Here is a 22905-nt window from a genome sequence, read left to right as displayed (position 1 = left end):
TCTGCAACTTCTGGTGTCTCCAACCCTTCCCCAATTCTGGGAAGGGGCCCACCCATCTAGGAGGTGCTTTACTCTAGACCAGTTTCTCACTAGGGACTCCCCAAGAGGAAGCCTCATGGATAGGGGGCTCCCAGGTGAAGCTGTACTCTCCACCTCTGCAGCCACTGGGGCCTCCCCACCATCCATGGGGGGGTTCCAGGCATATCCCCACCATCTCCAGGGGCAGCCTGCCCATGTGTCGCACCCATGAAGACAGACTTTGGGTTCAGAGGTCCTGCTGAATACCGCCAGGTGTAACTCTCTTGGGGTGCGGGGCCACATGTTCCTAGCCTGGGGCAAATTATCTCTGAAGCCAAAATCAGTCAAAGGGAGAAATAAAGTGTGAGAAAGCCAGTTATTGCCTACAAGCAGTCATCCACTTATGCTTACCTGAGTCTCTCACGACCCTGCTACAGAAAGAGACCCCACCAAACCTCTCCAGTCCCTATATGCCCTCCCTCCCCCGACCCTTCTAATCACCTATTGATATGGAGATGGGCTACTTCTCTCCACCCCTTGGAAACACCTGTCGATATGGAGATGCACTAAGGCCAGGCTAGAGATTTTGGAAATATTGCAGTTTTACCCACAATCCACTAATCCAGTCTAACTGTATTTTTTTTAAAGTGGAAACACTAACATAAGATTGTTGACTTAGAGTAAAGGCCATTAAAAAATTCTTTTACTATCAACTATCATTTTTTAAGAGAACAGTATTTTAAGAAGTAGGAAGGTTATAACTTCAAGTAAAGGACAGTCCTTTAATTGAATACTTTTAACTATATGAAGCATATGGAGGCCCCGTTATTTTTCTTTCAGCCAGGGTTGGACTCACACAGAACCTTACAGGAATTTGGGAAGCATTGTTCTATCAGAGCACCCTCCTCTTACTAAGGAGCAAATTGAGCATCAGCTAAACTGGCTCAAACCAAACCAAATATAGTATAATGCTGTGGGATTAGTGGCCTGGCCATCATCTACTTCATGGGAAGTAAAGACTGTGTGAAGCATTAGAATGAACCCACTGAATCCTGCATAATTGTGGGGGTCAGATGACAGTGAGTTTGGACCTAGAGTCATTCATTTCCTGGTTACATAATTCCATGCTTCCGAAGTAACCAGCCAAGAATACCATGTGAGGGTGCATGTATGGTATGAGTGGTTTGTCTTGGTTTCCTGACTCCCCTTCAGTTTTCCATTTCCAGGAGGCTTTTTTTTTTTTTTAACTTCTGTAAAAAGTAGGCCCTTTCCAAGGAGACATGTATTTTCAAGATGGGCCATGTTTCTTGGTGTACCTGAGAATTCACTCTTCTTGAATAGAGTTTGTTACTTTAAGCTGTTAAGGTGAAGTTTGAGATGACTTTGCCCCATATTGTGCTCTGTAAGGGAGGACAGACTTTTCTTCTACCCTCTTAGGTTGAGTAGCTGTGACCTGTGAATTAAATTAACAATAGATTAACAGGAGAAAAAGTTTATTGCATGCACACAGGCTTGTCACAGAAAAGAAGTGAAAACAGCCAAAGAAGCATTTATGCCTGGGAGCTTAATACCAGTTTAACAAAGGGTGATAAATTGTGGAGAAGTGACTAGAGGATTTGGAAGGAAAGTGGGTGTGGGCTTCTAGGAACAGTAAATTGTGGGAAGGTAAATATATGGGGGACACTAATGGAAGATAAGAGTCACTCTGGTAAGGTTTTTTGCAGATGCGTCTCAGAGCTTTCAATCCATCGCCAGAGAGAGGAAGGCTTGTTCTTCTGGTATGTGAGAGGGGTGCGGAACACCTCCACAAAGGGAAATATATGCCCTGCTTTTAGGAGGAAAGGAGGGCAGAGAGATTTGTGTCTGCTCTTTCTTTCTTTCTTTTTCCTATTTATTTATTTTTATTTTATTTTTTTATTCATTTTATTATCATTAATCTACAATTACATGAAGAACATTATGGTTACTAGACTCCCCCCTTCACCAAGTCCCCCCCCAACAATGCTCTTTCTTAATTGTCTTCAAACTCAAAATAATCCTTATGCCAAAGTAGCATGTTTTGGGGTAGCACATTCTGTTGCTCTTCAGTTCCCAGGGAAAGAAACAACAGGGGCCAGAACTGGTCCTACTGCTGGATAAACCAGGTCGAGAGGCATGGGTAGCTCTGATGACGTGATAACACTCTTAAACGAGTCTTCATTTTCCTGGATCAGGCAAAAAATTTTAGTAGTAAGGTATTAGGTTAAGCATTAAAAATGAAAATATGCAATACAGTATTTTTAATTATAGTCACCTGCTGTACATTACATCCCCAGGACTTACTTATTTTATACTTGGAAGTTTGTTACCTAAGAAAAGCCTCCTTGGTCATTAATGTCACTGTGAGCTGCACTGCAGAGCGCCTGTTGGGGAGGCAGCAGGAAGGCGGGGGGTTTCAGAGAGGCTGCTCAGCAGATTGTTGCTAGTGTTCATCTGAAAATATTACTTAGTAAGCTAACCTGCAGGTGGTATTGGTACTTGGATATTATGACGTTGTATCCCCGGCAGGGTGAATACACTTTTCTGTGTGTGGGGTAGGAACACTTACCATGAGCCCTGCCCTCATACATTGTGAAGCATACGGTTCATTATTGTCAAGGCAGGCATGGTGTTGTACGGCACATCTCTAGGACTTACTCATCCTGCTTAATGAAATTTTGTGCCCCTTGATAAGTAACTCCCGGTTCTCTCCCCCGTCACCCCAGTCCCTGACCAACATTCCACTCTTTGAGTCAATGAATTTGACGATTTTAGATCCCTTATTTAGGTGGAATCATGTGATACTTGTCTCTCTGTGACTGGCTTACTTCACATATTTTGGTATAAAGACTCAAGGTTGAACATACATTTTTAAATGTTCACTTATTGTAAGGAGACCACAGTTTAAAGGAACCATGTCATTAGTTCCTTCAGTATTGACAGGTATCCCTCAAAGACAGAAAATGGTCCTAATTTGTTTTGTGAGGTTAGAGTTTCATAAAATGCAGCAGACCTATAATTCCAAAGTGTCAAATAAAGGTGCGATGGGAAAGGGTGGGGTTAGTTGAAGTAGGCAAATTCTGTTGTGGAAATTAGTCTTTTGATTTACCTTGTTGATTGTTTAATTTTTTGCGCCAGTCTTAGGATAACATTGCTTTGCCATCTGCCTCCAAACCCACTAAATCTGCAGGGGCAGGAAAGGAAAGGTTGCCTCTGAATCCCGCAGACGTCCTGTTTCTTTGTGAAAAGTACTTCCAACTAGAAGCAATGGAGATTGTTTCTTAGAGACTGGAAGTGAAGGAACTTTATGGAAAAACTAATGACTTTTGGCCTGTTTAAAGTGGGTTCCAATCAGTCATAGTTAATGACCATTTATTCACTGGGTGTTGCAGCCTTGGGTGTTAAATAGGATATGGGGTCCAAGATCCTTTTGTTTTGGGTGGGGAGCAGGAGATTCGGGGCCAGGTGTCCCTGCAGTGGGCATCAGGTGGTAGAGAGAATGGACATTCCAGAAGAGCTTCATCTCACATTGCTATTTCTGGGACTCCCTGGAGGCCCCCAGTTGACAGTTCTTTTAATCTTGATGATCCCTGGGACTGGGAGGTTTGTGGTAATCTGATGTTCTGCTTAGCTAAGTATTGAGCCAAACAATTTCAGTTCCAACCTTTGTTAGTACATCTTGTATCAGTTCATTTTCTTCCTTCCTTCCTCCCCTTCCTCCCTCCCTCCTTCCTTCCATTTGTAAACACTAGTAAGAATCCCTAAGCCAAAGTTTTATAATCAGTGATCTACTAAGTAGAATGTTTCTCCGAGTTCTCTGAGCTGCTAGCTAATTAATCACACCCAAGAAGGTGGTCCTGGGAACCTCTGATCTGGAGCCCGTTGGTCAGAAGCATCAGTGAGAGCAGGGCTTGTGACTGGCATCTCAAGTAGGGGCATGAGGCAGTCTTGTGGGACTGAGCCCTTAACCCGTGGGATATGACTCTTACTTCTGGGCAGACAGCGTCAGACCTGAGTTACTTGCTTGACGGCGTGGAAGAAAACACACACATCGGAACTGATGTCAGAATCATACAGGGCCAAGTGGTGGCCAGTCAGAACCTTACTTAGTCGCTGTTGGTGAAAAGCTGATTAAAGTCGGCAAAGACGGGGATCATCGTCGCGGTCTCGAGTGTTTTCCAAGCCCCTAGAGTGGCCTTGCTCTAGGTGGGTACTCGTGTATAGCTGCTGAAGGAATGAGTTCATGAATAGGTAATGTTTTGTTTAGTAAATAGTGACTCATCCATTTTCTAAGTGCTTCTTCCTCATACTTCTCTTGAACTAGGTTTTAGGATGCAAAGGACACCAGACAGGAAACTGTGGGCAGCTCTGTAGTGGGAGACAAAGCGGGGAAGCCAGAGGAAGGAAGGTACTGTGACTTACACACAGGTGACATTCTTGGCAGGTTCAGTGTCAATTAACCGAGCGCTCCTTTCTCTACCGGAATGGCCACGTGAAGTTTTTATTTACCTGTAAAGGCAGCATCGAAGGAAGAGGGCAGCCCTTGGAAAAACGGTGAAGCCCCTGAATTTTGCCGCCTGCATCATCGGACTCTTCACGCATTCTTTCCCTGTTGGGAGGGTCCCCCTTCCTTGCCAGTGCTGGCAGCCACCTGAGCAGAAGGATTCTGAACACTGGACCAGAACAGGGAGTTCTCAGAGATGGATTGTCGGTTTGCAAAGGGAGGCAGAGCTGCAGGAGGCTCGCTGGCGTTGGGTGTATGTAGTCTGAGAACTTGTTGTTTCTCTACTTATGGCTTTTTGCTGAGTAGTGCCCCCCCACCCTGGAGGAAGGGGCTGTGCGAAGGAGTTTGCCAGGTGCAAAGTGCTGTGTGCTTTTGGTCCTACCATCTGTGCGCCCTGCTGGGAAGGCAGAGCCCTGAGAACCTATCACCCTAGCGCCTAGTCTGAGCAACAAGCGTTCTGTGCCATCAGGTGATGTGTTTCTGAACGGGAGCCAGTCACCTGGGAATTTATCTCCTCTCTTTTCCGAATGCCCTTTGTACTCATGGGGAGCCAGCAGGCTGCAGAGATAACTCTGGGGGTCATTGCCATCAGCAGATCTACCATATTAGAAAATAAGTGCTTCATATACATAATTTTTTAGTCTTCTCAAAACCTCTCTAATGTAGGTATTACCGTTAGCATTTTATGGAATTAGAAACTGAGTTCAGAGAGATTTAGAGACTTAACTGCCAAAGGCCAGTTTGTGGGAGGGTTGAGATTCAAACTCCTGTTGCAGTGACTACACCTGTGCTCTCTCAGACAACCTAATGGGCAAGGCAGCTAGAGAATGGGGAAGGAGCATGACCTACAGAGCTCTCCACCCCAGCTTCCCCAGCTTATTAATATGTAACTAATAGGTCTTGTCTTTCATTCCAGCTCAGGCGTCTGATAGCCAGTTGTGTTGCGCTGAAGTGTAACTAGGTTTCTAAAACCAGTGGCAGCTCCTGGAAACTGATTGCTAGGAGATGCCAAAATAGGATAAGTATTAGTTTCAGTGTCAAGGGCTTCCTTTCAGTCACAGCACCGAGGCCCAGAGGTTGCTGTGCCTGGATTACAGATTCTCTGGCCCCAGAAGGTCACAGTTTTCCACCACTCTCTTCCTCTGATTTCTGGCCAGAGGCTCTGTAGTTTTAGGGAACTAGTTATTCCTCTGTTGTCCCCTGAGTCAGCATTTTGGGCAGGTTAGAGCCTCTCTGGCTCCACGAGAACAGGGACCAACTATAGTCATTGCATAATGCCTGGCACAAGTTAATGAATGCTTAATCAATATTGCAAATGACTGAATGGTTGCAAGTTTAAAACTTAGAGACACCAAAAAGGTGTAACTCTTAAGAAATAAACCAAAGTTTGTCATACACTTGGCACCAGTGAAAGTCAGGCCATCTTTGTCCTTAGGAGGAGCCTATTCCAAACTGAAAAAAAGGAAAAATAGGCTTAACTTTTAAATAGCTTCAAATGCACACAGGGAGCAAATTGGTGGTATGTGACAGTGGTTCAGAACATTTAGTGTCTTGTGACAGTTTGAATTACTTTTAAAGAGGTTCCTGAGAAGCCGCAAAAAGCCTAGAGAACATGATTTAATGCATTGAAATCACCTCTACTTTTGGAGAGATTGGTATTGGAGTCTGTCTCTAGTTGAAGCCTCCTAGTGAACTTGAGCTTTGAACTGCAGGTATGAAGGTGTGGTTTTGAAGGGCTGGGAGGTACTTTGCGTGCCAAGTGAACTGGAAAAGGCAGGTCTGGTGAATCTTCCCCACAAGGGGCTGGGATTACTCTGCCTACAGGGATTCAGCCACCTTACTCTCTTCTATCATGTACTTTGGAAACATATTTTCCTCCTTCCTAGATCAACTCACTCCATGTATCCCCATTACTGGCAGATACCTGGGGTTGAGAAATAGCACCACCTCTGCTTACTCAGATGGGAGGGTGATCTAGGTAGAAATAAATTGCTCTAATTGCTAATATAAAGTACTTTCTGAATAGTACACTTGTAATGCTGCTATAGGTGTTGATTCCTTTATTATGCTTGAAGCCTGCATCCTCTTCTCAGTCATCTGAGTTCCTGCATCTGTTGCTTTAATGAATCCTTATTGTAGCATAGTGTTATAAAAAACCCAAGCCCACAACTAGACAGTGAGTATATGACCTCTCTTTCTAGGAAGAAAATATCCCAAGGGACTGATAACTTGAGACTACATGGAAATATAACTCACTCCTTTATAATTCCTAAGTGCAAAATAATAGCAAATAATAGGATTGTAATGAAATTCAGCAGGTATGCTGGTAGTAGCAGGTAGCATTTGGAACAACTAGAGGAATAGAAGGGTACTAGTCAGTAAGACTGCCTCCTTCGCTCATGAGCTTAATGAGATCGGGCAGGTTGTTTTAATCTAACATCTCATGTAGATCCCTTGGCAAGTGAGTATATGGAGTTTAGGTTTCACTGTAGGACATCCAGAAAATAATCCACTGTAAACATTAGGCTTATATTCTTTGTGCTTATAGAGACCCAACCTAATACCTTGTGGTCATGGTGGGCAGGGCTGTAAGCACCTGAAAAAAATTATTTCTAAAGGCATTTATTTCCTGTCAAACAAAAAATAATTGTATTATAGAAAATACTGAAAATAGGCAAGAGAGATCAAAGAATCACCCAACTAACCAAATAAAATCATTTTGCTGTATTTCTTTGTCTAAATGAATTATACAGTTAATGAATGATGGTATTCCCATTACAGAAAGTATATAGAGTAAAATATGAAAGTTTTCTCCCTCCCCAGAGATCACAACTGTTAACAATTTGGAGTATTTGATTAAACTGTTAAAATGGATGTTTGCATTTACAAATATATATAAATGCAAAAACGTGGAACACATAATATTCTGCAACCTTTATTGTTAGTTAATATTGTATGTTAGAACTCTTTCAGTAACAGTAAGTAGAGATCTACTTGTAGCCTTTGAAATGATTGCAGAGTATTCCATAGTTTCCATATACAGAAATACTTACCTATTTATGGATATTTACCTTGTTTCCAGTCATTCATTATGACAGTAGTATAGGAAACATCCTTATACTTGTATTTTTGGGCACTTGAACATAATATGTGTCTACTTCTGTAGGATACATTCCTAAACAGAATGACTGGGCCAAGTAGTATGTGCTTTCTAACACCGGTATGGTCAGTCTTGTGTATTTTCATTAAACTAATAGATTTAAGATATTTCATTATTTAGGTTATTCTTTTTCTTTTTTTTAATGAAGTTTTTCTATTGAATCTTGTTTATTTCACTTTTATTACATGAATGATAATGTTATCTATAACAGTTGGGAAATGATTGTGCCAAAATATATGTTTAGACCTAACATCATCTTTGTGCATTTAGCTGTTCTGTCTAGGTTCTCCTTGAGGCTAAATGCCTAGAAGAAACAATAAGTCATAGTCATTTTTATGAGATCTAACATGTATTTAGGTTTTATCAAGTTTCTTTACTAATGGTTGATCAACATCTTAAGTTCCATGCCTTCTACCTTATATTTTTGTGCTTTCTGTAAACATTCACCACTATCTAAATATTCATGGGTGAACCTTACTTGATTCATTATCGTCCTTTGGTCCTGAAAAATAATGTAGATTTCCACTAGAGATTTTCTCAAAGGGGGCATTCTGAATGTTTTACCCAGCATGTGCCATAGTAAGTTTCCCAGAATCCTCTAGGACAGCTGCTCAAATGGCTCAGTTTTACCCTTATTCATTTGGTAGGTCATGTCACCTTCATGCTGCTGTTTCTCTTCTGCTCCATCTCTTTGAGCTCTGCAGGCTCAGGCATGACCTATACCTGTAGGCTTTGCCCCCTGGAAATGGAATTTCTCTCTCTCTGACTGCTTTTCTTGAGAAAATGCTGATGAGTAGAATTCTCTGCCTTACCGTATAAGAAAAATAGTTTGTATCTTTTCATATTTTTTAACTCTAATAGAAAAAAGGAGTTAGCTGTAAGTTGTGACTTAGAACTGAAGGGGGCCTCCTGGGTTGATGCTTGGGGTCTGTTTTTTGAATGTTTGATAATTTGAGCTTAATATTCTTAAAATGTGTCCTGTTTTGTTTTTTTCTCCCCTAGGTGAATGTCGGATGTGTACCCAAAAAGGTAGAATTTTTTTATTTCTCCTCCTTCCCACACTCCTTTTACATATTTGGTAAATCATGATCAGACTGAGGATGTTTCCAAATGTACCCTTTAAAACTCTTCCTGCAAAAAGTTAACTGAGAACCCAACTGAAAGTGGGTTAAACAATAGGGTATTTTACTACCACTTGTTAAGAAGCCTGGGGATAGGCTGTTTCTGAGATCTCTGAAAGAACCCTGGCTTCTCTCCATCTTTCAATTCGGTTATCCATTCCAAGTGTATAATCAACAGTGCACACCCACCCCGCGCCCCCAGTCTCCCAGTCCCTCATGGTCGCAGGATGGCTCCAGGAGCTCCAGGCAGGATGTCCTCATCTGGCACAGTCTCTGCAGATTATCTCAGAGACTCCTGGCCAGGACCAAGCTACTGCATACGGTACACTGGGCCAATGAGTGGCATTTTCAGCTACAAAGGGGAGGGAAGGGCTCCTGGAGAGATCACCCAGAAATATCAGCTCCTGGACACAAATTGCATCAAGTGTGCAAAAGAAATTCCTCCTGGTCATTAGCCATGTCGTATGTTCTCATAATGACCAAGTTCCTTTGAGGTACAGAGTGGAGGTAGTCAGGAATGGAACATAGTGTCTGGTCTCAAGCTTCTGATGGACTAGAAGGGAACAAAGAACAACAAAACATCTATAGTCCTGGCATAAAAGAAAAGCACTAACCAACTGCATAGGGTAACCTTTTCTTAATAGTGAGAGCCAGTCAGGAAATCAAAGTTTATACCCAACTTCTAGCCCAAGTACTGAGATGACCAGGACTAGATGGATGGTGGCACATGGCTGCTCCTCCCACACGTGGCTCTGGTTACTGACCTGGAATGCTGGGGTGACTGTAGAGGGCAGGCCTTTTGCCTAAAGCTGTCTTATTTCATTCCGCTCCCGTTTTAATGCATCTCTGAATCTGTTTTTCCCAGGGAGACTAGAACTGGTTTTACTGTTTTTCTCCTGGAAAGATGAGTCAGGATTGTTGTGAGCTTTTTGTTTTATTTTGTTGGTGGAAGTTTTTGTTTTTAAACACAGTAATCTATTGCCTTCTAAGTTATTCATGTTAACATCATTTATCCTGTGACTCATGGCCACTCTAAATTGGATTTCTCAAGTTGCTTGAATGACATTTCTGAGTACAGTATTTATATACCTTCATGGTAAGCAGTCTGTTGATAGAATTGCTGGGTACTTGGGTCCCAGTTAACCATCTTTGCTTTTCCAGAGATTCCAGTTTATAGAGCATGAATTCATTACCTGACATCACAAGGAATAGTTTTGTAAAATAACAACACTGATTTATTAGTTTAGAGCAAGTGAGAATTCATCTAGACCTAATAGTTAGGACTAGTCATCTACCCAGGATAGCTTTTTTTCAACAGGGAGACCTAGCTGGCAGTCCAAACTGAATGGACTCAAGTATTCCCATTCCATTCTGTGGCCTCATGGAATCTCTTTACCACTGGAGTGAGTTTTGGTCCTAATCTCTGTGGTGCAGGTCACATTGAATGAACTCATCCTTTACCTGTGACAAAGAGGGAGAAAAAATAGCTCTTATTCCCAACCGAAGCTGCCTCTTGCTTATGTTTGCAAATAATTTTACTCCTCATTTGAATATACTTTGAAAACATGTTATAATCCCAAGATTACAATTTCTTGTTACTGAGATTACATTTTAAATTGGCAGTTTGGGGGTATTATGTAAGGAAGTAGTTTAATCTCATCAGTGACATATGAGTTTAATTACAGAAAGGCTTTCTGTAATCTGTTCCCTAGTGTAGGGTTGTTTTTTTTCTGTTTCAGGAAAATTTCTTTTTTCCTGTGGGACATTTTTCCTCAATTATTTTCTTTCCTTTCTGTTCCTAGATTTTGTAATCTGTTCTATTTGGAGTCATGCAGTTATGGATATATGAATTACATGAACTAGTTGCAAGGTGGTTTTATGGAGTTTAAACCATTTAAAGTAAATCCAGTATTGATTGGTGCTACCTCATTGTTTAAAAGTACACCTGAGCTAAGACTGCATTGTGGCCTTAATTTGTAAAATTTTGTTCCCATATATAATGTTTGATTTATTCCTTCTATTCTGATGACATGTGCTATAAATTTACCTTGTATTTGTATAGGGCTCTACTGACTTCAAAGTGCTTTTGTATTCTTGAAAATCAGTGGGTAGTTGCCTCATGTTTTGTAGATGAATAGACCAAAGTCTAGAGTAAGTGCTCCCTGCAGAAGAGAGAAGCAGTAGTGGACAAGGAACCAGATGGAACCAGATGGGCAAACCTGCCCCCACCGTGATTAAGTCTGAGCCTAATACCAATGCAGCTCATACAGAGGCACCTCACCAGAGGACCGTCTCTGATGCTGTAGCATCGTGCGTAATAGCAACTGGAAGTAAATAAAAATGGTGCCTCGTGAAAATAAGGGGTAGAGTGATGTTTCTTAAAGTCACATATGTATTTGTGGCATTGATAAGCCTCTCATATGCATTGTTTAATTGGTTTTTATATTTACCTTTGGGACATAAAGTAAAATGCACATATCTTAGTGTATCATTGGATGAATTTTAACATATATACATTAAGATAAAGAATCTAGCAGATAACTATGGTTAACTGTATGTTATGTGAATTTCACCTCAGTAAAAATAAGTAACAAAAAAAAACAGAGTCAAGCAGAGTCACTGTTTAGTCACCTTCAGGCATAAAGAGAGAAAGGCATAAAGAAGTAATCTCAGGCTTGTCTGACAAAGATGAGTGGTAGTTTGTCTTTGATCTACTAGAGTTCTGGATGCCAGTTTAGATTCAGTTACCATGGTGATCAGTTGGCATAAAAAGCCTTTACAGGTGACAGGCTACATTCCATGAGCAATGCATCAAAACTTTGAGTTTTGCAGGTGTCTAATTACATCCTTGCAAGGACATGTTCCTTGTTACTGAATATATTACAGGAATCCATTCTCTGGAAGTTTTCAGTCCTCAACTTTATCTAATAGCTTCCCCCTAAATCACTTTACTGTGAAGTTACAGGTGCAGTCCTAGAACTAATCCCAAAAGGCATGGCATAAAGAAATCTGAAACCTTAAGAGAGCAGTAGCACATTTTAATGGAAGGACTTTGAGGCTTATAATATCCTGCTTTTCTAGAGTTTAATAAACTAGGGAATTTCACAGAAGTAATTTCCCCAGCATTTCAGAAGCCTAACTATAAAATCTGTCTGAACTGATTTCTGAATTTTTTCTTTTAAAACGTTTAGTTTTATTTTTAACTTTAAGTTCAGTATTTTTATCTAGTTAACTTTCATTTGTAATTTCTGTGTTTCCTCAGGACTCATGGACTACTGTTTTCGGTACTCTTTTTTTTTTTTTTTTTTGTAGATAATTATTTTTTATTGAAGGGTAGTTGACACACAGTATTACATTACATTAGTTTCAGGTGTACAACATAGTGATTCAACATTTATATACATGACAATTCTAGGTACCAGCTATCACCATACCAAGCTGTTGCAATATCTTGACTATATTCATTACATCCCAGTTACTTATTATTTTACCATTGGAAGTGTGTACTTTTTTTTTTTTTTTTAAGGTAATGTGGAACACAGCTGTCCACTCTGAATTCCTGCATGATCATGTTGATTATGGCTTTGAAAGTTGTGAGAGTAAATTCAGTTGGCGGTAAGTGTTCATGTTCCAAATCAATTGATGGGAGCTGTTGATTTCAGAGGGTTTGATTTAGAAGTATAAATTTTTAAAATTAAATTATCATTGATATGCAATCTTATGTTGGTTTCAAATATACAGCACAGTTCAACGGTTACCCATACTATTAAATCCTCACCCCCTCTAGTGCTATTACTGTCTATCAATGTAGTAACATGTTACAGATGCATTGACTGTATTTTCCCTGCTGTACTACCATCCCCATGACCAATTTACATTATGATTGTGAATTATAGATATAAGTATTTTTCATAATTAAATGAGCTAGAAGCTTTTTTGAGAGGGGTGTTATTATGGTAAACTATATATAGTATAAATTCTTAGAAGCAATGGATATGTTTATCATCTTGTGTGATGATTTCATGGGAATATAACTTATCTATAAACTCATCAAGTTGTATACATCAAGTATATACAACTTTTTATATGCTAATCATACCTTACTAAAGTGGTTTTAAAATACACACACACACACACACACACACACAATGTCCATTTTGCCATGTTTAAGTTGTCTATTCAGTGGCATTAAGTATATTCATAGTGTTGTGAAATCCTCACCATTTTCCATTTCCAGAACTTTCTACCATCCTGAACAGAAACAATGTACCCATTAAACAATAACTCTTCATCTCTCCTCGCCGTAATCTCTGTTCTGCTTTCTGTCTTTATGCATTTGCCTATTTTAGGTACTTCATAATGATATTTGTCCTTTTAAGCCTGGCTTATTTCACTTAGCCACTTTTCAAAGTTCGTCCATGGCATGTGTCAGAAGTTCCTTCCTTTTTAAGGCTGAGTGAGTGACAATTCCTTTGTGTTTATATACTGCATTTTGTTTATCCATTCATCCTTCAATGAACTTCTGGGTTGTTCCTACCTTTGTCTGTTGTGAATAATGCTTTTATGAACATTGGTCTACAAGTCCCTGTTTTAAATTCTTTTGGATTTATACCTGGAAATGAAATTGCTGGGTCATATGCCAATTTTATGTCAAACTTTTTGAGGACCTGCCACAGACTTTTTGAAGCCAACACATTTTTTCGAATTTTAGCAAATTAATTTGTTCAACAAATACTGAGTGGCCAGCATGTTTCGGCACTCTGCTGCCAAGTAGCTGTCCTGGTCTTCCATGCAGAAAGACACTTACGTAGTGTAGATGCCAGTCGAACATTCTCCATGGAATAGAATAAGCAGTCTCTACATGTGGGACAGCAGATGTGCACGGGGAAGTGACTGTCCTCGGACATTCGCTCATGGGGTTCTTGCTGACAGTCTGTGATTCTCTGCTCAGGGTGTTGAGGGACAGATGCCCTAGTTTCTGACTGAAAGAGGAGGGTCCTGTTTCTCACCACTGACTCGGGTTTCATTGCAGTGTTATCAAGGAAAAGCGGGACGCCTACGTGAGCCGCCTGAACACCATCTATCAGAATAATCTAACCAAGGTGAGTGTGTGGTTTTGAACTTCAAGAAGTAGCTGTTCTCCACTGGAGTGTGCTGCTAAATCAGGCGAGACTAAAATGTAGCCTTTGCATTTATTTCATTGTGTCTTTTATTTCTTGAAATCAGTGATTTTGAGGTTGACCTGTCGGAGAGGTCTCTGAGTCGGTAGGCCAGTCTCTTGTGTGTAGAAAGTGGGCAGTGTGTGCCCAAGTTGGGAGACCCTGTCTCACCTGATGGCTGAGCCTGGTGTAGGTCTGGCCCTCCAGTTAGGTTCCAGAAACCAAATGCATAAGAGACTGATTTATGCAACACACACCAGTTTAGTCATTCAAGTTGGGAGCATCATCTGACTAGCAATCTGCTGTTGTTCATGTGCTCCAAGCAGCCTCATCCGTAGTGGCTAGCTCTACTTGGGGCAGATTGTGGTTCCAAAGGTTGTTTTGTGTGTGACATTTGATTGAGAAAATTGGACAAAGGTGTGTTTGCCTTAAGCAAATAGATGTTGTCTTTTTCTGTTCTCAGGCTTTTCTGCCTTCAGGTTTAGATGTCATACCTCTTCCACTGAGGTCTATGCCAGAGACACTGACAAACTGTGGTCATCCAGTTCTCCTTTTTCTTGACAATGTGTATCCCACCCTCCTCCTGCCTCTCTGGTCTCACTTTGCAGTTTCTAAGATTTCAACATAGCTCAGGTTATATTGAGGTGAGTCCATTCTTGATATTTGGGCCATCACAAGCTCATTAGCAGCACGTTTATAAACCAGTTTTACATGAGTTATTTCTACATATGGCCAACCTCATACTTTTTTATACTGATGATTATCATTGGATTTATATTTTGGACGTTGATATGTTCTGACCTTCATCCCCAATTCAAGGGGGAAATATTTGGGGACCTTCACCCCCTATGCACTGACGACACGAGATCCTAAGGCTGTTAGACCTAAGTATACAGATACCACCTTGCTAGACTAATGTACCCACAGCAAAAAATTTTTTAAATGAAACTAACTAAAATGTTTTGCAAAAGAGGTAGGAAAATTACTCAGGAAACAGCATTTTTTAATATTCATAAATCTTAGTGTGTAGAACTTACTGTGACCTTATAGGAAAGGAATTCTAGTTGATCCAGAAATTCTGAATAGGAAAGGAAGCTTTCTGTAAACAAAAATCTCATCAGTTCCTCCTCCAGATGATTATCTCTATGACTGTCCCTTGACCCATACCCCTTTTTGTCTGTCACCCCAGAGGAAAAATCATTACCTCCTGAAGGAAGGTTTTTCTGGAGGCGTGTGGCGTTTGGCATGGATCTCAATGAGGCATGATTAAGCAGGGCACCTGAGAACACGCCAGGAAGGGTGAACACAAAGGAGGAGATGATTCACCTCGGAACCAAGCTTGTTCCAAAATGTTCAAACATTCTCTTCTGTGATTGTGTTCACACAGTTCCATTGTCCTTGTAAGCTGCCCACATTTGCATGCTAATACTGGTATCCTGGCTGGTGGAAGCTTGCTGGCAATCCCCAACTGGAGGCCCTGGCATGGAGGATGCCAGGAAGAGCGAATCAAAGTCTGAGTTCTCAACATTTCTTGCGTAGAACTTCGTTGTCACGTGACTTTGCATTAAATATATCATGCCATTCTCTTCTGGCCTGTAAGGTTTCTGTTGAGAAGTCTGATGATAGCCTGATGGGTTTTCCTTTATAGGTGACCTTCTTTCTCTCTCTCGCTGCCTTTAATACTCTGTCCTTGTCCTTGATCTTTGCCATTTTAATTATTATGTGTCTTGGTCTTGTCATCTTTGGGTCCCTTCTGTTGGGGGTTCTATGTACTTCTGTGGTCTGAGCAACTATTTTCTCCCCCAGTTTGGGGAAGTTTTCAGCAATTACTTCTTCAAATACACTTTCTATCCTTTTCTCTCTCTCTTCTTCTTCTGGTACCCCTATAATGCGGATATTGTTCCTTTTGGATTGGTCACACAGTTCTCTTAATATTGTTTCATTCCTGGAGATCCTTTTATCTCTCTCTGCGTCAGCTTCTATGCGTTCCTGTTCTCTGGTTTCTATTCCATCAATGGCCTCTTGCATATCATCCATTCTGCTTTTAAATCCTTCCAGAGATTGTTTTATTTCTGTTTTCTCCCTCCTTAGCTCTTACATATTTCTCTGCAAGTCCATCAGCATGGTTATGACCTTAGTTTTAAATTCTTTTTCAGGAAGATTGGTTAGGTCTGTCTTCCCAGATTCCTTTTCAGGGGAGACTGTCTGAGTTAATCTGGTCTGTATGAAATTCTTCTGCCTTTTCATGGTGATAGAGATAGTCGTGGGTAGTTGGCATGTGTCAGCTGGGAGAACGTCCCTTCTTGCTAGTTTGTGGCCTTTCTCTCCTGGGAGAATGGCGACCTCTAGTGGCGTGCGCTGGGCAGTTGCGCGCAGACGGGGTCTCTGAGTCTTGCCTGGGCCACTGTGAAGGAAGCTCCGCATGCGGTTGCTGTGGGCATAGCCGCTCTCAGGCTGCTGCTCCACTATGGCAGGGCCATGCCGGAGCAGGAATGGGCGGGAGGCTGTTTATCACTGTGAGGAGCCTCGGAGCTGCGCTGCCGCCCAGGGGGTTAGGGCGCCCGGAGTTCCTCAGAATTCCCAGCTGCTGGGCTAAGTGTCCTGGGATGCTTCCGTCCAGCTGTGGGGTCCCTGTCCCTTTAAGACTTTCAAAAAGCACTCGCTTTTCTTTGTCTCCAGGGGTGCTAGCTGCGGGGACCCACTCACAGGTCTTACTCTCCTGTTTCCCTAGTTTCCAGCACCCCATGCACGCAGTGTCTGTGCTCTGGCCCGGATGGCTGGGGCTGGGTGTTCAGCAGTCCTGGGCCCCCTCTCCCTCCCCGCTCTGTCTCCTCTCTTCCTGTGGGGAGCTGGGGGGAGGGGCGCTCCGGTCCTGCTGGGCCGTGGCTTGTATCTCACCCCCTTAGCTAGGCGCTGGGTTCTCACAGGTGTGGATGTAGCCTGGCTGTTGTCCTGTGTCTTCTGGTCTCTCTTTTAGGGAGAGTTGTATTTGTTGTATCTTCAAAAATATATGTGGTTTTGGGAGGAGATTTCCGCTGCTCTACTCTCGCCACCATTTTGGCTCCTGACTTCTGTTGTCACATGACTTTGTGGCATTCTTCCCATTTTAAGAACACAGAAGCATTGCTTTCTCCCTTGGCCGATGTATTTCTCTTTGCCCTTTTGTCTTCCTCAGCCTCTTGCCCCTCCTCTGGACATAGCACTCCTCAGCGTGTCTTCATTGCAAGTGAGCAAGACTTTCTCCCTCAATTCCTGGGGACAAAGACAGAATCTTTTTCCTGGTGGGGGTGACTTGCCTGTAACTTGAATTCTCTGGGTTTTGGCCCAAGGTGGCACCTTTATTTCTTCTTATTGAACACTTCCAGCATCAAATGTCAGCCCTCTTTCTTAAGCGTCAGTTAACCGTCAGAAGTTCTGCAGAAACTCAAGCACTGGAGGGTTGAGAGTCTTGTCATCCGCAAACCCAGACTCAGCAGAGAAAAGGAAAGAGCTGCGAAGTGGCAGCTGGTGTTCGTGTTTTATTGATGAACAGGCTGACATCGTGGTTCCTTCTGCAGTCCCATATAGAAATCATCCACGGCCATGCAGCATTCACGGGTGACCCCAAGCCCACCGTGGAGGTCGTGGGGAAAAAATACACTGCTCCTCACATCCTGATCGCCACAGGAGGCACGCCCTCCCGTCCGCCCGAGAGCCGGATTCCTGGTGAGTCTCCAAAGGTAAATGCTTGGTGATAGCAGTCAAGAGGAGTTTGTTGCTGTCTTCAACACACAAGCCATGCCAGGGGGTCTGCTGATACCAGTTCTTTCTCTCGGAGAAGGCCACAAGGCTGCGAGAGAAGGTCTTTACAGAATCCAAATGTAATTGGCTCAGTGGTACCCAGTGACAGGGCAAAGAAAGAGATTTCTTCCAGCTCGAGGCTCAGACATATTACAGGTAACAGGGAGAAACATCCACAAGAGCCTCATCTTTTCCTTCTCAGCATGATTGAGATTGTTACCATTGTTGTTTACAAGACACACAGTATTTATTTACTGTTATGTTTAAGGGAGATAAATCTTGCAGGGATGTAACTTAATGATCTAATCAGGCCTTCAGTGTATGCATATTTTTCTCTCTTTTATAGAGAATTATAAAATTAAAGCAGTAAGGTACATACTTCAAATTTTAAAATACTCATAAGAATGGAGTATAGCATAGAGAATATAACCAGTAATATTGTAATCTTGGTATGGTAGCAGGGGGTAACCAAACTTAACTGTGCTGAGCATTAAGTAATATATACAAATATCAAATCACTGTCTTATACATGTGCAACAATATTGTATATCAACTATACTCTAATAAAAAGAAGAAAAATTGAAGTGGTAAGGAAACTCAGATAGTTATATCTGTCTTTGCATTTTATACACACAGGGATGAATCATGAACACACTGTCTTGTTGTCTCAGAAGAAACACTGTCCTTGTCTTTCTCCCCAACTAGATTATAAGGTCTTTGTGGATGGTGGCCATAGTTTATGCATCTTTTGTATTTGCTGTGGATCGCCTTCATGAGACCCGTGGCCAGCCTGAATTTATGTTGGAAATTCTGAGTGTGTTTGCATTTTTGTGCTTTTGTCTCTGGAGAGATGAGACCCATAACTTTTTGCCAGCTTTTGAATGGGGTGCATGACCCCCTACAAGGAAAGCACGACTCCTGTACTGTAAAAGATAAGACGCTATTCTTAAGTGACTTCAAATTTAGTGGGGAAGACTGGACATAAGCATCCTGATAGGGAACAGTCTCCAAGATTGACTGTTAAGTGAAAAAAGGCAGGAGCGTAACAGTGTGTATAGTATGCTACAATTTGTGTCTCCTCAGAAAGGCACAGAAACTGTCCCCTGTTATCTCTGGGAGGACCCTCCATGCCCTGCAGTGCTGACGCCCTCCGAGGGGAGGACAGGTCTAGGGGGAATGGGGACCTGCTTTCCACTTGGTGCTCTGTTGTGCTTTTTGAATTTTTTAACATACCCGTTTATTAAGTTAAAAGCATACAATAAAAACAAATGCAGAGAAGTAAGATAACAAGGAAATGTTACAAGGTGATTGCCAGACGCTTAGGGTTCGGCACTCAGAGGTAACCAGTGGACAGATTACTGTGGGCTGGTATAAACCAGGAAGATTTATCAGAAAAGGGGTCACAATGAGCATTGTGTGCTGAGGAAGAGGATGACTGGAAGAACCGGTGGGTAATCAGGATGTCTTTGAGTGACATTCAACCAATTCAACCAGTTTTCCTAGAACTGAAATCTGGAGGCAGATGCATTGAGTTGAGACCTAAAGAGGGTTAGGGCCAAGTTGCAGAGACTTATGAAGTCAAGTTAAGGAATCTGTGTAGTTCATGACAACTGGGACAAATAAATGCTACTTGTAAATAGGGTAGTGACAAGATCAAAGTGATAATTTAGAAAACTAATCTGATGGTGACTTGCAGAGGAGGAGACCAATTCAAAAGTTTTTGCAGTAGAATGTACAGGAGTTGATATGGTTCTGAACTGCGGTGTTAGCTCTGAAATGTACTGGGAAAACTCAGTTCTGTGGACAGTACTGAGCAGTTGCTCTGTGTCCAGCACTGGAAAAGACAAGTATGAAGAAGACTCAGAGAAGAAAGAATCAGTTCCTGTAATTCATTGATTCCAAGACATAGTTTTTAAAAAAAATACCCATAACACCTCTGAAATCAGGATGTGTCCTTTAATCATGGTGGTTTGGATTTAGCAAAGTGCAGTATTTTTCATAACTGATGAGACAGAGGATGACGTTGAGAGAAGGAGTCACAGATTATTTCATCTGGATTATTGGAGGAAGTGGTCCACTTGAGAGAAGGCTATGGTTTGGAACATAATGTTAAGGTCCGATTCTAAATATATTTGAGTTTTAAGCAGAATTGAATTGTATAGTGGAATGGTTAGAAGTAAAGACATGGAACCTGGGGAGAAGGTCATTACTGGACCCACATATTCAGAAGTCCTTCCCAGTGAGGGGAGAGTTGGTCGAAACCTTTGGAGAAAAAAAGCAGAGGGAAGAAGGCCAAGGGGTTCCCATTTATATTTGGTGGCGCGAGAGTAAAGCAGAGTCTATTCATGACAGCTGAGAAAATCTTAGTTCCTCAGAAAAATTTAATCATTATTTAGTCATCACTGCACTTATTTCTAGAGGGATAAGTGAAATTGTTACTCAGCAAACACCTGGTTGGCAGCTTCCCCAGTGGTGACTTAACAAAACTTGTCAACACAGTGTGATGGCTGAGAAAGTGTTTGGGTCTTGCATAAAATGTTGTGATTATTTTACAAGGGAAATCTCAGTCTGTGGTCTACGTTGCATTTTCCCACCTAGGTGCCAGCCTAGGAATAACCAGCGATGGCTTTTTTCAATTGGAAGAATTGCCTAGGTAAGCCAGTCTCCATCCTGATCTCAGTGTTCATTCTCCCTCGGTCTCTCCTGCCTTCATTTCTTCCACCTTCCCTTCCCAACCATTAAATGCAGGCCTGTCCTGAGTTCTGTGCTTTCCCTTCCATATTTATAACCTTGGGTACCTCATTCACTTGCCACCCTTCACTAAAACAGATTCTTCACGCTTTTGGACAGAAGCCACTGTAGTTCTTGAACCCAGAATCAAAATGTGGAGTGGTTTTGAAAAATAAACAGTGAAGTCCTGAAACTTTTCATTCTTCAGCAACTGGTAATGTGTCTCAAGTTACTGATTCTGATTTTCAAAGCAGCTGGCACAGAGAGAGCTCCATAAATGAAGTCTTTGTGTCATAAAAATAGGTTTTCCTGAAATTGTCCTTTGTGTTTGTCTAAACAACCTTAGTAAACTTCCTTCATGGATTTAGATATACAGAAAAAAGACAATAAGGAAGACTATTTCTCTGATGTGAAGACGCTGCCAGTTGCAGGTTTCTAGGTTAGTGGATTGTTCCTTCTTTCATAATAAGAGGTGACACCTTGGAACTGGAGGAGGGACCCTTCTGGCCCCAGGCCTTTGTCTCCTCTGAGGAGCCCTCACTCCGGAGTCATTGCTTCAGTGGCCGCTGCCTCAGTGGGGCTGCCAGTCCAGTCTGAGGTCTTAATCCTGTGCCTTGCTGAGGACCTTCATGGGAGGCGGCTAATAATCCATACCTGTAACTTCACCTTAGTTCACCTGGAGCCGCAGACAGTCAATAAGGGGCAAGACGGTGGCTTTGCAGTTCCGGAGCTGCAGTGAAAATGTCCCGGGAAGGTATTCAGACCAGGCAATCTTCTGCCTTCGAGAAAAGCAAACTGTCGTTTTAGATTTGCTGTCTGCTGGGCATGGAAATGTGTTAGAGAACTACCTTTCTTCCCATATGATTCAACCCTGCCCCCCAACCCCCCACTGTTTGCTTCTGGGTTGAATGACATGACACATGAGAATGGATCCAGAAACGTGGACATGGCTCGTCATGTTTAGATGATATCACTCAGTTGAGACTCCATAGAAGTATAATAGTAGAATCCTGTCCATTAAATATTGTAACGTCACTTACACACGTTTTAATCCAAGGACTCTAGGAATTTAGGAATATGAGTTAACAATTATGTGAATTTTGTTTTCTTTTTTAAAGACTCCTTATCGTTATTATGCTGGTGAATAAGTAAAAAAGAGCAAATTCTGTAGTCCAGGTGCCATGTCCTCTGGGCTGGCTGAGTCAGCTGCTGCCCTCACTGGGCTTGTGGTTGGCTGGGGGCTGGAGCATGGGCCCCCCGGGACACTGGCACCAGAGCTCTAATGCAGAAAAGAAGAGCTGTGGGGGGTTGTAGGATGGGGCCGTTTCCAGTGGATACTTGAATGGTAAGAGATGGAAGAAAGGTGCCGAGCTGAGAACAAAACAGCAAGCTTGCAGTTCTCCAAAACGCCAGCTTCCTCACACCTGTTTCTTGCTGTCCCTCTGTGAGGAGTGTATCCCCCAACTCCTGCGGGAGCTGCTGCTCTTCCAGGCATCCGGAATTCCTCAAGGGCAGGAGCCGCTCCCTGTCCTGTTTAGTGTGATGCTGAGCAGAAGTTATGATAATGTTTGGGGAAGAAAGGGAAGATGGATAGAGAAAAGAAGAGGAGGAGGATGCAAAGGAAGGAGAGGGGTCAATGTAGTAAGAAAGAGGAGGTGGAGAAGGAGGACAGCTATTGTTTCATAGTTTCCAAACTATGAAATCTCCCTTTCATACCCTGGGGTGTAAGATTAGAGTGTCCTCACCTCTAACTTGCAGCCCTGTGGGTTCATACTTCATCCTCCCTCTAGACCATAGCGCTCTGAAGGTGGGGATTCTCAGCATGAGCACCTGACCTGTAGGAGGTACGAAAGAAAGGTTTCCTTTGTTTTTCCCCGATTGCTTCCTTCTTAGCCAAGGGCTGTAGCAGCAGTCGAGGACCAGTGGTGTTGGGAGCTTCAGAGAGCTGCGGCTCTGAGAGGGGTAGCGCTGGCTGGGGCATGGAAGTAAATAGTCTTCTCTGTGCTATTGATTCAGACCTTTGTCAGACATTTTCCAGTGTTTAAGATAGTTTCTTAGACTGAAACTCAGCAGGGAGTCTAGTTGTTCATTCAGATCTGTCCTACAGGTTAAAACAGCTTGCTTAAATTGGACTTCATGTTGCAAACATTAATAGAATTGAATATTGGTTAAGGAGAAATACTGAGCAAAGAAGAGTGGTGGTGAGAGATGTGCTGATTTTAGTGTTGGGTACCAACATCATTGCATAAGGCATCATCTCTAGTTTCTAAGGTTTTTTTGGTTTCCTCTCTGCAGAAATGTGGCTAAAGAACTTTCAAAATAACTAAAAAGACATGTTTTCTATTTAAAATCGCAGTGTGGTGTCCTGGTTTGGATCTTAGAACAGAAAAAGGGAATGAGTGGAAAAATTGGTGG

General features: G+C 42.2%; 1 protein-coding gene across 1 annotated transcript in view; it reads left to right on the top strand.

The window, feature by feature from the left end:
- GSR (glutathione-disulfide reductase) overlaps window positions 1-22905 on the top strand; it is a 40568-nt gene that overhangs the window by 6000 nt on the left and 11663 nt on the right. Inside the window, exons 2-6 of the mRNA XM_036894210.2 lie at window positions 8703-8729; window positions 12348-12436; window positions 13854-13923; window positions 17538-17685; window positions 20359-20413. Of these exons, the coding sequence (XP_036750105.2) occupies window positions 8703-8729; window positions 12348-12436; window positions 13854-13923; window positions 17538-17685; window positions 20359-20413 (389 nt within the window). The remainder of the gene's footprint in view (window positions 1-8702; window positions 8730-12347; window positions 12437-13853; window positions 13924-17537; window positions 17686-20358; window positions 20414-22905) is intronic.

Source organism: Manis pentadactyla, chromosome 7 (assembly GCF_030020395.1).
Source record: "Manis pentadactyla isolate mManPen7 chromosome 7, mManPen7.hap1, whole genome shotgun sequence".
Lineage (NCBI taxonomy): Eukaryota > Metazoa > Chordata > Mammalia > Pholidota > Manidae > Manis > Manis pentadactyla.
The sequence above is the reverse complement of the archived record's forward strand: the minus strand, read 5'-3'. Positions and strand labels throughout refer to the sequence as shown.